The 14,737-nt window shown below is 39.0% G+C and overlaps 1 protein-coding gene across 1 annotated transcript in view; it reads left to right on the top strand.

Annotated features, from left to right (window-relative positions):
* Positions 1 to 14,737, top strand: part of LOC126101044 (T-complex protein 1 subunit zeta) — a 63,611-nt gene that overhangs the window by 25,722 nt on the left and 23,152 nt on the right. The window contains exons 4-5 of the mRNA XM_049911708.1: positions 4,247 to 4,420; positions 10,581 to 10,795. Of these exons, the coding sequence (XP_049767665.1) occupies positions 4,247 to 4,420; positions 10,581 to 10,795 (389 nt within the window). The remainder of the gene's footprint in view (positions 1 to 4,246; positions 4,421 to 10,580; positions 10,796 to 14,737) is intronic.

Below are 14,737 nucleotides of genomic sequence, written 5' to 3'. Positions count from 1 at the left end.
ACATTGGCATCACCGCTGTACTTCCTTCATGGGAACAAGCTCCAGGAAATTAAGCCTCTCCCGTCGGTTTGGATCATCTCTTGGCCCTCTCGCTGTGAAGAGAGCATTTTAGATAGATTGAGTATTGGGCACTGTTCTTTTAGCCATTGCCATTTAAGTTGTGCTCCCCCATCACTTTGTGCTCATTGCCCTCAACCTTTGACTGTTCACCATTTCCTGATGGAATGCCCTTTTTCAACCACTTACATTCAAATTTATGTTCGCCATCGGAGTTATTGGCCGTTTTAGTATACGACGCATGATCTGTGGACTGCATTTTACTTTTTATCCGTCATAGCAATATGGCGATGGGCATATAATCTTTAGTTCTGGACCTCTGTTTCTCTATGGTGTATTTTATGGACCTTTCTCCAAGTACCTGTTTTCAGCTGTTCCTTCCGTCGATTGGGCTTAATGTGTAGTTACTGTTAACTCCTTTTTTGTCTTCATGTTCTACATTTCTGACATGGGCGTATATGACCCTAATTGTTTTTGTGCCCTGAAACAAAACAAAACATACAAAATGTGGGCCATTTAAATCTTACCTGGTTCTTGCTTCAGTTAGTCACTCATAACTACTATATTGGGAGGTGCAGTCAAGACACTGAACTCCCATTTGAGAGGAATGAGGTTGAAATATCTACTGGTTCATTCAGGTTAGGGTTTAATTTGGCTTCCCTGCATCATTTCATGTGAATGTGAGGTAGGATTTTTTAAGTAGACCATGACCAACATATCTTTGTCTGCTATGTCTTTGTATTTTTTTCTCTGTGAACTCAGCATTGACTGGATATTAATTCCTAACCTTCCTTCTTGTCTGCCCCTGGTAGCTGAGTGGTTAGCACTACAGAATGTCAATCCTAAGGGCCCGGGTACGATTCCCGGCTGGCTCGGAGATTTTCTCCGCTCAAGGACTGCCTGTTGTGTTGTCCTAATCGTCGGTTATTTCATCCCCATCGACGCGCAAGTCGCCGAAGTGGCATCAAATCGAAAGACTTGCACCTGGCAAACCATCTACCTGACGGGAAGCCCTAGTCACATGACATTTACATTTATTTACCTTCCTTCATTCCACATCATATAACGTGAAACTGTCACTGCCCCTTTCGTATCTTATCTATTACATGAAGGTATTTGTTCAACAAGTTATGTGTAAATTGTATATGAGGCAAATGATACGTTGTGGAAGTGGTGAAGAACGTAATATCAGTCATCTTTGACCAGTGACGCTATCAGTAAGGCAACTATCAGCACATCATAATGACTGATGATTTTGACATCATACAATCACAGATATTTTAACTATGTCTTATGATCCCCTCAATGAAATGGGAACTTTGGGTGAGGATGTTTGTGTTATCACTGTCACCGCATATCAAAAAATTGAAAATGTGGACCGTAGTCGAAACAATTGAAGGTTTTCAGTATGTACGGAAGTATAACTGAATTAATAATAATAATTATAATAATAAATTTATTATCGTTATTAACATATGTTTTAGATTTGCCAACTCGGAGCCAAATTATCACATTCCGACCTGACATTGATCTCTAGCAATGTTTGAGATCTGTACGTCACCACAACTTACATTTTGAGAAAATAGTGTTGATGATGATGTCACTGATCATAGCAGAAATATTCTAGCCTGAACTCCAGTACATCCATATTTTGCTACTTGACATCGGTTGAGATGAGTGTACATTATGCTGAGGAGCATACAATGAACTTTTATAGCTATGCTATTTCACTTACCTTTGACAGCTGTATTGCACAGCCCATTGTGATGATTAATTTTAAATGAAGCAAGTGATGATTCAACCCCAAATTAAGAAAACCAATCCCAAACCATCACAGTGCCTCCTCCAGAACATTATTGTGGTCACAAGAAGCTCTGGCAATTACTATTGGCCAGAATCATGTCAGATTTACACACACTAGTCTTGGTGCTACATTACTCTTCAAAATTTTCTTCCATTGCCCCAGAGAGTGTTGTTTACACCACTCTAAGTGATGTGCTATCATTTATTTGCACAGTGCAGTCTTGGTAGCAATATGACTGTGAAAACTATCCTGTCATTTCTGTCAAAGAATTGGCACTGCTAGCCCCCTACCCAAATTGCATGGTCTTCTGCAGGAATTAACAAAAATGTGTGATCAGCAAGACAATACACACTGCTATAAATTTTAAGCCTTGGCTTACAAGTTGGTCACTGGTAGCAGGGAGAGCAGTTTTGAGGCCTTTTTTGTGATAGTTGTGGGTTTAACAAGATTATTGTAACAGAAACATTCTTTGTGTGGAGGCCACTGAACTTAGTATTACGTATCACAGTTACTGTATTTTCGTTTGCCTATTAATGGAACAAATTTTAATAAGCAGGACCAAATGCAGATGAAAAGTTAGTCTCGAAGCTAGTTGTTGTTATGAGTGCAGTGGCATTTCAGTCATTTTAAACAAGCTTGCATGGGATTTTGATGGTATTGCAACAGTAGAGTGTGAATCTGTTGTTTGTGTCAAAGCCTTGAGAATGATGATCCTGAGTTGTAAAATGGTTCTATTGGCACTTGAGACTTCGCCAGTGTGCTACCATCCTTGATAGAAAAATAATTGTCCTATGTGTTTTGATCACAGCTTAACAATTATCCTTAAGTTATGTGCTTATTACTATGAAGTGTTGCTTCAAGTGCATAACACGGTCTGCTCAGGAGAGCCAAACTGCTATTTGTATTTTCACCAAGAACTCTTTCACTAAAACAACTTCAGGAACAATGAGATAGTTAGGCATACTTGGGGGTTCGTGGGGATAGTTTCTGGAACTTACTATAAGGATCAGCCAGTTGCACATTAGTATACCAGTATGAGACTGGTGCAGTTATCACAGGCAGTGTTGTCACTGACTGAGCTGTCCAGGTATGATTGATGAGCTAGTTCACAGCTTTTATGGGAAAATAGGTGATTTGTAGGAAGAAGAAATCAACTTTCAGTTCAGAGTGATAGAGTGTGTTGTTGTTTAATAGGAACTGCCCAAGTCACACATTTTCATCTCCACAGAGTCAAACTTTCAGAGATATTTAGTGAAGATTACCTTTTTCAAAAGTGAAAACCTTTAATTCATATTGTTCAAGGATAATTTATGCTGATGTGAAAAGTCGTAGGATACCTCTTAATATGTCGGAATTCCTTTTTCACAGTGTAGTGCAGCAATTCAATCTAGTGTGGACTCAACAAGTCATTTAGAGTCCTCTGCAAAAAGATATTGAGCCACGCTGCCTCTCTAGCCATCAATAATTGCGAAAGTCTGTTGGTGCAGGATTTTGTGTACGAAGTGACCTGTCGATTATGTGCCATAAATGTTCGTGGGATACATGTCGGGCAGTCAGGGTGCCATATCATTTGCTTGAATTGTTCAAAATGTTCTCCAAACCAGTCACAAAAAGCTGTTGTGCAGTGACATGATGCATTGTCATCCATAAAATTTCTGCCATTGTTTGGGAACATGAAGTCCATGCATGACTGCAAATGATCTCAGAGTAGACAAACATAACCATTCCCAGTCAGGGAACAGTTCAGTTGGACCAAAGGACACAGTTCATACCATGTAAATAGACCCCACAACGTTATGGAGCCACCACCAGCTTGCACAATGCCTTATTGACAGCTTGGGCCTATGGCTTCATGTAGTCCATGCCACACTTGAACCCTGCCATCAGTTCTTACCAACTGAAATTGAGATTTATCTCATGAGGCCATGGTTTTTCCAGTTGTTTGGTCTAAATGCACGGATAACTCGATGCAAATTTTGCTGCTCTGTCATTAAGTGAAGGCCACTGCATTGTCTATGGTGAGTGGTAATGCTTGAATTTTGGTTTTATTTGTACACTCTTGATGTTGTGGATCTCTGGATATTGAATTCCCTGATGATCTCCTAAATGGAATTTCCCATGTGTTTAGCTCCTCCTACCATATCACATTCAGAGTCTGTTAATTCCCATTGTTGGGCCATAATCAAGTCGGAAACATTTTCAAATGACTCAACTTAGTACAAATGACACCTCCTCCAATGTACTGTCGTGTATATCTTGTGCATGTGTTACTACTGCCATCAGTATATGTGCATATTGCTATCACATGACTCTTGTCATCTAGCTGCATGTTGCTTTAAACACTACAAGTTGTACTAAGATTTTTGTGTGTGTGACGATGTATAGGGTTTGCATCCAAGAGTCATCACAGAAGGATTCGAGCTGGCCCGTGCACGAACACTGGAAACACTGGAGAAAATAAAAGTGAAGATAGAACCCACCCGAGAAAACCTTCTTAATGTAGCACGTACTGCTCTATTGACGAAAGTCCATAAACAACTGGCTGAACTTCTTACAGAGGTATGTACAAATCACAGATTAAATGTTGCTTTATCAATAATAACATTTTTGTAGTGTATAGTTCACACATTTGCTATAACTGATACTAAAATTGTGCTGTTGGATATGTAGTGTTACACACCTCTTCTCCGAACCCCGTCCTTACGATGTATTTAACTTAAGCAACTAGTTGAAATATTTGCCCTAGTTTGACTTCGTAGTGTTTGGCGTTGTGAAGCAAGCTCATGCAATATTTGTTTTGTGATTATAGTACTGAGTAACATTATGGAGCTCCCTGAAGTGTGTGTAGTCCACTACATATCAATGCTGGTTTTACTAAACACTGTTATCCAGTTCCTCCTATGCTCAACATGGATAGAAAATTTAGGACTAAAAAATATTAGTAGATGCATTTTCCCCTAGCTCTTTTGTAATTTTTTCTCTTTCAGAGAGTGTCTGTAGAAATGAAGGAAAGACTGTTGTAATGGTAATTTGTAAAGCATCAATTTATCCTTTAGTAGCTTTTTATTTACTTTAGCAGACTGAAAACTTAATTTCAGTTAATTACTTGTCCAGGATCAAAATAGGACCTTAATGTAAAGGAAAGCATTAGTAATATTTCCTTTATATTAGTTTTTTTAAATATTCCTTGTCATTCGTTGACAAATTTTTTGGACTATCTCCACTGATGTCTTTCTGTTTTACAAAAAAAAAGTACTTCACAAGAAAATCACTATCTAAGGATTAGGACATGTTCACTCTATTCTTGAGTTTGAAAATATAACTGGAATTCATTCAAAATATAATACTCACTTCTATGAAAGAAGTTCCAACTGTAGTTTCAGTAATGTTGTGTTGTAATTTCAACTACAGCATCACAAAGGCAAGTATCCACTGCCGTGCAAGATAGCAACTTATATCCATTTCAAAGTCAACTCTGACATTGCTCTTATATACAGGTCAAGTAGTACAGTTTTTTTTTTCTTTGTTCTACAAAGAACAGTATCACAGAGGGTCAAAGTTGATTCACTTGTGACTTGAAACCCACACTGCTCTATCATCTAACAGCTAGCTCCAAAGATCATCCATGATTTGTAATCGATGGTCTTTGCTCAGCCATGTCATTTGGTGAATGGTGAATCATGAAGAGTCACAAAATTAGAATCGTTCTTACACTTCAGAAATTAATACCTATACAAAATACACGTTCTTTGTTCTCATTACTGTGTTGCGGAAGTGGTAGAAGTAAGTGCCGTGCTTTGCTTTTGTGACACTGCAGTTGGTTTGCAAAAACGTTTATAATTCATTTGCACTGGTTCAACAAAATTGATTCTGCACTTCATAACTGTTGTATTCAGATATACAGTGTCTGACAAAAAATAAATGAAACTGCTTCCATTACTAATGAACTGTTTGTTTTAGCTTATTAGTTTATTAATACCGCTTACCCTTGAACTTTATTCTAAATTATGACAAACTTGTTGCTTCAACTTAGTGGCAGTGAATGATCAGTATGCTACAGGTGTGCTCTACTCCTCCAATTGAAGGCAAAAATATCAGTCTCGTAGACAGCATGCAAGTTTTTTGGGCAGAGGAAGGATCAAGTGCAGTTATGGGTGGACACTAATGTATCTTGCTACATTGGCACTCTGTTATTTATACATGCGAGGTTCACTCCAAAAGAATTGCACACTATTTTTGTAAAAATACAGTTTTCATCCTGCACGTGTGAAAGTTTTACAGAGTGTAGATACATCCTTCCCGCTTGTTTTCAAACTTAGTTCAACCTGTTCCCATGTGTGGTGCCATCATAGCATGTCTTCAAGATAGCTGCTACGATGTTCATCAGAAGCAATGTGCTGTCATAGAATTCCTGTGCTGTGAAAACGAGACAGTGGGAAACATCCACGAGAGGTTGAAAAAGGTGTATGGAGACGCTGATGTCGATCGCAGTACAGTTAGTCGGTGGGCAAGCAGGTTATGTGATGAAAGCGGACACAGCAATATTGAGGATTGTCCTCGCAGCGGCGGGCCTCGTACTGCGCACCCTCCAGATAATGTGCAGGGAATTAACGAATTGGTGACCGCTGACAGACACATCACAGTGAACGAATTGTCACTCTATGTTGGGATAGGGGAAGGAAGTGTTTGCAGCATACTGAAAGTGTTGGCGTTAAAAAAGGTTTTTGCCAAGTGGGTTCCCAGGATGTTGACAGTGGCTCACAAAGAAATGAGAAAAATGGTAAGCAGTGAACTTTTGGAACAGTACAAGAATGGTGGAGATGAATTCCTTGGAAGAATTGTGACAGGTGATGAAACATGACTCCATCATTTTTCACCAGAGACGAAGAGGCAGTTAATGGAGTGGCATCAGGCAAATTCACCCAAGAAGAAAAAAAAAAAAAACAAAACCACACCTTCTGCTGGAAAAGTTATGGCTACGGTGTTTTTGATTCCGAAGGACTCTTGCTTGTGGACACCATGCCAAGTGGAACCACCATAAATTCTTATGCATATGTGACGACACTGAAGAAACTTCAAGCTCAGCTGAGTCGTGTTCGACCACATCGGCAAAAGCAGGATGTTTTGCTGTTGCACGACAATGCACAGCCATATGTCAGTCAAAAAACCATGGAAGCGATCACAAAACACGGATGGACAACGCTGAAACACCCACCTTACAGTCTTGACCTGGCTCCATGTGACTATCATCTCTTTTGGAAACTGAAAAACTCTTCGTGGAACAAGGTTTGAAGATGATGACTTCCTTGTGCACGCTGCCAACAGTGGCTCCAACAGATTGGTCCAGAATTTTACTGTGCGGGTATACATGCACTGGTTCCAAGGTGGTGTAAGGCAGTTGAGAGGGATGGAAATTGTGGAGAAATGAAAATATTGTTCCTAAAGGATGTATCTACACATTGTAAAACTTTCAAACATGCAGAATAAAAGATGGATTTAAAAAAAAATAGTGTGCATTTCTTTTGGAGTGACCCTCGTATTTAATAAGTCCACAAATACATATCATCAGTATTAGTTCTCTTGTGTCAGTCCTCATAGACAATATTTTCTGCCAAGGTTCAGAAACATGTCTGTAGTAACAGCTCACCCACAGTGACTCATTTGATCCAGCAATTTGAAACCTATCACAGAGTAAGGACGCAATTCAAGATTGAAAATTAATCTTGCACCAATACCTTACTATAATCATTTCCTAAATTTTTGGAGTTTTTTCTGTTGACCTCATATGGTGTCAGCTGTGTGGTACCTTTAACCCTATCAGACCTGATGGTCACAATTGTGTACATAAAGTTTGTTCACTAATATTTCGCTGACAAGAAATGTCAGGTGCATCCAAACCCACTGTCCACATTTGTGTATGTTTCTTTTAGCCATGCTCCAGCAGCTGCTGCTCTCTTGTGAGCAGTCTGTGAACCACATAGGAACATATACTCTCTGGTGTTGTCCCTCTGTGGGAAGCCATTACTCGTTGACTTTATTGCTATAATAGTCATATTGTAGGTTTTGTTTATGAATGTTTTGTGTGGTTTCCTTCTTTTGGAAACATTAGACATTCTTTCAGTGGGATTTTCAGCAATTTCATTCAATTCATTTGTGTTATGTACCACGTAAGATTAATGTACACATTTGTGCAAAACAGGTCCTTAATGGTGTAAAATAAGAAAAATGACCTAAAATGTGTATCAGCTATATTTGCATGGCTATGGTAGTTGTGTGTGGTAATTTTTCCATTAATTTCAGTACCAGCAGCAAGGAGGAGAATAAGTGACCTGTACATATGATTTTATTTTATATTGCTGGCTTCTGACTTACAAATATGGATAAGGAATGTCTTTCTGTGGAGAAAGATTGGGACTTGATTATGGACATAATTGAAAATGGTGGCATTTCTGACTTTAGTTTGAGTGGAGATGAGGAAGACCATTTATTGAAAGGGAAGCTCCACAAATAGTAAAACGTATTGGAGCAAATAAAGTGGGCGTGAATGATGTGTCTAGAGACACCATATCTAAAGATGAAGATGATGGAGAGGTTGTGGATGCTGAAATGAACTATTTATGCAATGAAAACAATCCAGAATTGAATAACCTGTGTGACAACATAATGGTGACACCTAAAGAATCAATAAAATAGAAACGAAAGCCTCTAAGTACCATGGCAGAAAGATACAAAGCTCCAAATTTTGAAGAATCTCTCTTGTGTTCTCCAATGCAATACTTCAAATGATATATAGCCTACCAGATGACTTGTTCACTAGCATGGCAGCACATACTTATATTTATGCATTACAATGAGGCAAATCCTCATTCAAGCAGACAACTCCTCAAGCACTAGAGATGCTATTTGGTTTGCATATATTGACTGGCACCTTGAAATTTCCCAGATTATGAATGTATTGGGATACAAGCTTGAAGGTAAATGTGTTTTGGGAAAACATGTTACGAGACAGATTTTTAGAATTATGAACAAATTTACACTTGGTGAACAATCTGGAAAAGCCACCTAAAAATAAAGATAAATTTTACAAAGTCGGGCCAATTTACTCAGCCATTCGAAAACGCTTCAGTGAACTTTCTATAGAAGAGAATGTTTGTGTCAGTGAAGGAATTATTCCTTTCACTGGGAAGTTTTCTGCAAAGCAGTATGTCAAAGCGAAACAAAGTCCATGGGGAACCAAAGCCTTCATGTGAAAAGAGTGGAACAGTGCATGATTTCCTTTTGTATCAAGGTGCTACAACTGAACTAAATACCACATACTGCAAAAATTTGGATTAGTTCCTGCTGTTGGTTTAGAATTTTCTGTTCCACTCTCAAAAGGTAGGCTAAAGGTCATAAATTATACTTTGACAACTTCTTTTCATCTTATCATCTGTTTCAAGTTCTGAAATCTCAAGGCATCAATGCAGCAGGTACTGTCTGTCAAAACAGATTTGGGAAGAACTTGGCCTTTTTCAGATGGTAAAAAACAAACCAGAGGTTACTGAGAAGAAATCACTAGTGCTGATGACATTATCATGTGTAAGTGGTTAGACTATTGCCCAGTTGTATTTGTTCAAACTTTGTTGGTAAAGGCTCAGTGGATGAAGTTGAGTGTTAGGACAAAAAACACCACAAATATGTGAAAGTAGAAAGACCTGAAATATTGACAAGATATAATTATGCAGTGGGTGGTATGGAACTATTTGATCAATTGATAAGCTACTACAGAGTTTTCATCAGATCTCGAAAATGGCCTTTCTGTATGATTTTTCATGCTGTTGACTCTGCCATCACGCAAAGTTGGTTGGCACACAGACAAGATGCAGACAACCTGTCTATCCCAAAGAAGAAGCAAATGGACCTTCCTTCCTTTCGTATCAGGGTAGCAGATGGATTGATACTGTGCCAGAAGAAAGAGACTGAAAAGAAGAGGGAGTGTCTGTCTGATGAAGGACTGGTTTCCGACATGAGAGGTATACCAAGAAAAAGAGGAGAATTATGACCAGCTACAGAGATACAGTTTGATTCCATTGACCATTTGCCTTTGCATGATGTACGAGCTCCAAGTCGTTGCAAATTTCCAAAATGTACAGGACGCCCTAGAATTCAATGCAGAAAATGAAAAGTTCACTTTTGTCTCCAAAAGGACAGAAATTTTTTTTGCAGTTTCATACAAAACCTTAAAATCGGTGTTTTGACCATTGTTGTTTAAATAAGAACTGTAATTTGAAATTATTTTTGTTTCTTCTGTTTTACAGTGAAATAAAGAGTGGTATACTTGATCCATAGTGTTAACCTCCGTAATGTATGACATGAAGCTCGAGACCTGATGAATACAATGGTGTACATTAAATATCTAGAAAACTAGGGATCATATGAAAGTTTTTCTTAGAAAAATGTTGTCAGGAGACTCACCTGAATGTAAAAATGATGTCAGGTATTTTTTAATAAGTGAATAAAAAATCAGGTCTGAAAGGGTTAATGTAACATGTAATGTATGATACCCTTGTATTTTCTAATTGATTTAAACATTTGTCCATGTGTGAATTTTTTGTTTCTGAGACAGATTTTCAGTAATATCTTTCATCATGTCAATCTTTACAATGTCACCGGATGCTATACTTTTTTTTCTGATTTTAGTGTTTTTATTTCTAGAATTTTAAGAACATTGTTATTTCAGGTGTGTGTGGATGCAGTTCTAGCAATACGGCAGGAAGGAAAGGAGATTGATTTGCATATGATAGAGTTGATGGAGATGCAGCACAAAACAGAAACAGAGACAACTCTTGTTCATGGACTTGTCCTAGACCATGGATCAAGGCACCCAGACATGCCAAAACGTGTGGAAAATGCTTATATTCTTACTTGTAATGTAAGCATGGAATATGAGAAAAGGTATTCTTTTAAAAGTGGTAATGATTTCTTTAATTATTTTGGATTGTCTTTATGTTAAAGTATTTATTTATAACTGATATGTTTTTGACTTCTGTTGGCTTTGTGTGGTTATTGAGCACTAGTGTCACTCTGAGGCAAATCATTTTGCTTTTCCAGTAATGTTATCTTACTTACACAGTAGTAAACCTGCAGAGGGTCAGATCTTGGGAAAGAAGGGATGGTATATGTAAAATCAAAGACATTAATTAGGCACTATAAAAAATGAGACAGTCCTTATTATCCATTGTACATTCATGTGTACTTTGGCATATTCACGCCGCTGTACAGTCTGGGAGCATTTTAGGGATTCAATTCATAATTTCATTTCGAATTTTTTTCCGCCGTTCTTTTAAACAGTTTCCCCGGAGCAATTTCATTTTGGCCTGTGTGCTTGGCAGACCTGCGGAATCTGCAGACGCCACCATTCTTGGTGCATCCCCCTGTGGGGCTGGGGTTTAGTACGGGCCTGAGGTATTCCTGCTTGTCGTAGGAGGCGACTAAAAGGAGTCTCACAGCTTTCGGCCTTTATGTGATGGTCCCCTGTAGGGTTTGACCACCATTTTTCAAAATTTTCCCGAATATCGAGCCAATTGGGGACGGCCATCTTACATGGTGCATCGTGTCCATTGTGCAGTGAGATCTTCAGCCCACTTTCATGTCATTGCATTTCAGTCCCGCGAAGTCTTCATCTCTTGGGTGAAGACACCTTCTTGGGTGCATTTTCCACCATGCACTATGCAGTGTCACTTTCTGCACCAACGATGACCTTGGACTTCTTAGCGCCTCATATCCAGCACGGTAGCAGTTCGTTGTGGTGGGGCCGCCATGTACCCTGTTGGTTGTAGCCCCCCTGACAACACAGGGATTGCTCTGCTGACGCCCGCATCATGAACTCCCCATGTATGCCATTGAGTAGATGCCCATCTCCCTAGGGCATCGGGACTCCCGGCAATGGCCATCCTGCCAGGTCAAATTGCTTGGCATCAGGGTGGATGACACGCCATGAAGTGTAGTACATCATCTCTTGCAGGTGGTCCGCTGCCAGCAGTCTCTAAGCAGGCACAGTCAAACTTCAATGCTAAGAAATACGAACCCAAATCATTCCCCTCCCTGGCCACACGATGGGAGGAACGCCAGGCTAAGGATGGCAGTGAAGCTTTTTCGCTCAGTACCTTGTATGTACAAGAGTTGATGGGGAATGTTTCCTGTCCATGAAGCCCCAGTTTTTTTGTGGAACAAGTGGAGGACGAGATTGGGGAGGTGGAGGGCTTGTCCAAAATGCACTCTGTGTCAGTCTTAATAAAAACAGCATCCTCTGCCCAGTCACAGGCATCACTCGCTTGTGAAAAGTTGGAGGATGTTTCTGTTACCATCTCACCCTGTAAGAGCTTAAATATGGTCCAGGATTTTATATTCCACCAGCACCTTCTTTTGCAGTCTTACGACGAGCTGCATGCAGATTTAAAGTGGCAAGGTGTTCATTTTGTCCGGCGCATTCATTGGAGTCAGAGGGATAATCTGGTTGCCACCGGTGCCTTCATCTTGGCCATCGAGGGCGACACATTGCCTGAGCAGGTCAAGGTGATGATCTACCGCTGTGACGTCAAGCCATATATCAGTGCCCGGATGCAGTGCTTTATGTGCTAGAAGTTTGGCTATATGTCTTCCGGCTGTACTTCCAGTGTCACATGTCGAGATTGTGGACGTCGATCACATCCCAATACTCCATGTCCTCTGCCTCCCGTCTATGGCAACTGCGGAGAGCATCATTCACCTTTCTCGCCAGACTGCAGGCTTTTACAGTGAGAAAGGAAAATCGTGAAATACAAGAACCTGGACCGACTGACCTACACTGAGGCCAAGAGGAAATTTGAGTGCCTACGTCCTGTGGCTATCCTTCTCTTAGGGTCAGTCCATACCAAGTGGTCCAAGAAAAAATTAATTGGTCGCTGGGCCATATCAGAAAAATTTTGTCTTTGCTGGGTGAATTCCCCAATGTTTAGTAGTCAAATTTTTTTTTTTTAATTCATTGTTTATCATTTTTAAATGGTGACCATATTTATTCCAGGCTGCATGCGTTTTTTCCTATTTGCAAGCATCTAGATTTTTTACAATTATTTAGTAGTGGATTGTTCTAAGCCTTTCAGGTAAAATGCATTTAGTTAACACTCTGGGCTACAAATTAACATCATTATCACTTAGCTGAATGTATTCATCAGTATATTTTTAATAGTTCAAATTTATCAGCCACAAATTAAAAAAAACTCAATTTTTGAAGAGTAGTTTTCCAAAGAAAAATTAATTTCTCAGCTTTAATATTTTTCTGCTATTAAACTATATAGTACAGTTACTTTTTATAAAGTATCAATGGTGAGCAGCTTACACTTTAAATATATAGTATTTTAAAAAATGGATTTTTTTATTTTTCCATTTTGTGGCCTGCAATATCTTTGTTGGGGGCCCAGATAAAAATCTGAAAATTTCACAGTTAATAGACCTTTATGATATCAAACTTCAGTATAAGCTTCAACTTTGAGATTCAATTGGAAGTTATGGAAAAAAAATTACAAACTCGAGTCAAAAAGACGTTTTTTAACATCTGTGATATCTGGTAGGCAAATCAAATAAAGTGTACCAATTGCATAATGTAACACACCACATTACACTAGCTAACGATTATTTATCGAAACAATGCTGTGGTAATTGCTTCAGCAGGCTAACAATTGCATCTGCAAGCCTATACAAGTCTGATTGTTGTCTTTCCCCTTACACCAGTGGTCTACTCACACTTATTTAGCTAGAAGTTCTTGAAGTATGCAGTTGAAAAATGCTGTCTGTGTTACGTTGGTGTTATTATTAATAAAGCATGTCATAAAAGTGTGAATGGAGTATTTCCTAAAGACATTACTTTAATTAAAGATTACAGTGAAGAAGAAAAATGTTGTTTTACTTAAGAGTCGGCCCAGAGGTGGCACAATTGGTTTTTCCCACCATCTGTACATCTTTGACCTGTTGTTCTTCAGTTCGTGGAACTTACGAAATTCCTGGGGCTCATGCTCAATGGTCCTCCCATGTCTCTTACCTGGCAGCCCACTGTATGCAGTCCCTCAGTGTGTCCTCAATGGTATTTCCTGGGGTGCAGATTGAACCACTCTCCTCAGATGATATCAGCCCCTTGTCCATACGAAACTAGACTATGGGTGCTTTGTTGATGCGTCTACACGTCCGTCCCTCTTATGCCATCTCAACACGGTCCACCATCATGACATCCATTTGGCCACTGGCGCCTTTCTCTTATGTTAGTTGGGATTGACTTATAGTCGTTTTTAACTTCTCTCTGTCCTCGGGTTCTATAGTTTTGACTTGAGTGCATGTGACCCCAGTGGATTTTGCACCTTAAAACAAAACACACACACACACACACAATATTAGCACTAAGCATTACTTTAGAAACATTGAAATGGTAGTCCATTTCATTCCACACACAAATTGGCAGGTCCTTGTTTCTTGAATTGACAGCTTCAACAATTTGATGTCCCAGCTGTTCGAAAGTAGAGGGTCATTCCTTATCAGATCACCAAGTAATTCTCGAATTTGTACCCTCCATTTCAGATTTTCGTGAAACTTTGTATATTTGCTTATACCTATAACATAAGAATAGCTGTAAAATCTTTCTGGTCTCAGACTAAAACTTTTTTTATATATTGAATTTTCATTATAGGGATATTATGATTTGGCTGTGCGAGAATTCCATGCAAAGTGGTACTTATGTGCATAAAAACTCGTAACTCTGCTATATATGAAGTTTTTTATTTGAATTATTTTTAAGAAGTTAAGTGAGGCATACAGTTAATATGAATGCATTTATTTAAGCAGTAAAGTTACAAAGAAAATAACATGAAG

Source organism: Schistocerca cancellata, chromosome 9, assembly GCF_023864275.1.
Source record: "Schistocerca cancellata isolate TAMUIC-IGC-003103 chromosome 9, iqSchCanc2.1, whole genome shotgun sequence".
Lineage (NCBI taxonomy): Eukaryota > Metazoa > Arthropoda > Insecta > Orthoptera > Acrididae > Schistocerca > Schistocerca cancellata.
This window is presented reverse-complemented; position numbering and strand designations above follow the sequence as displayed.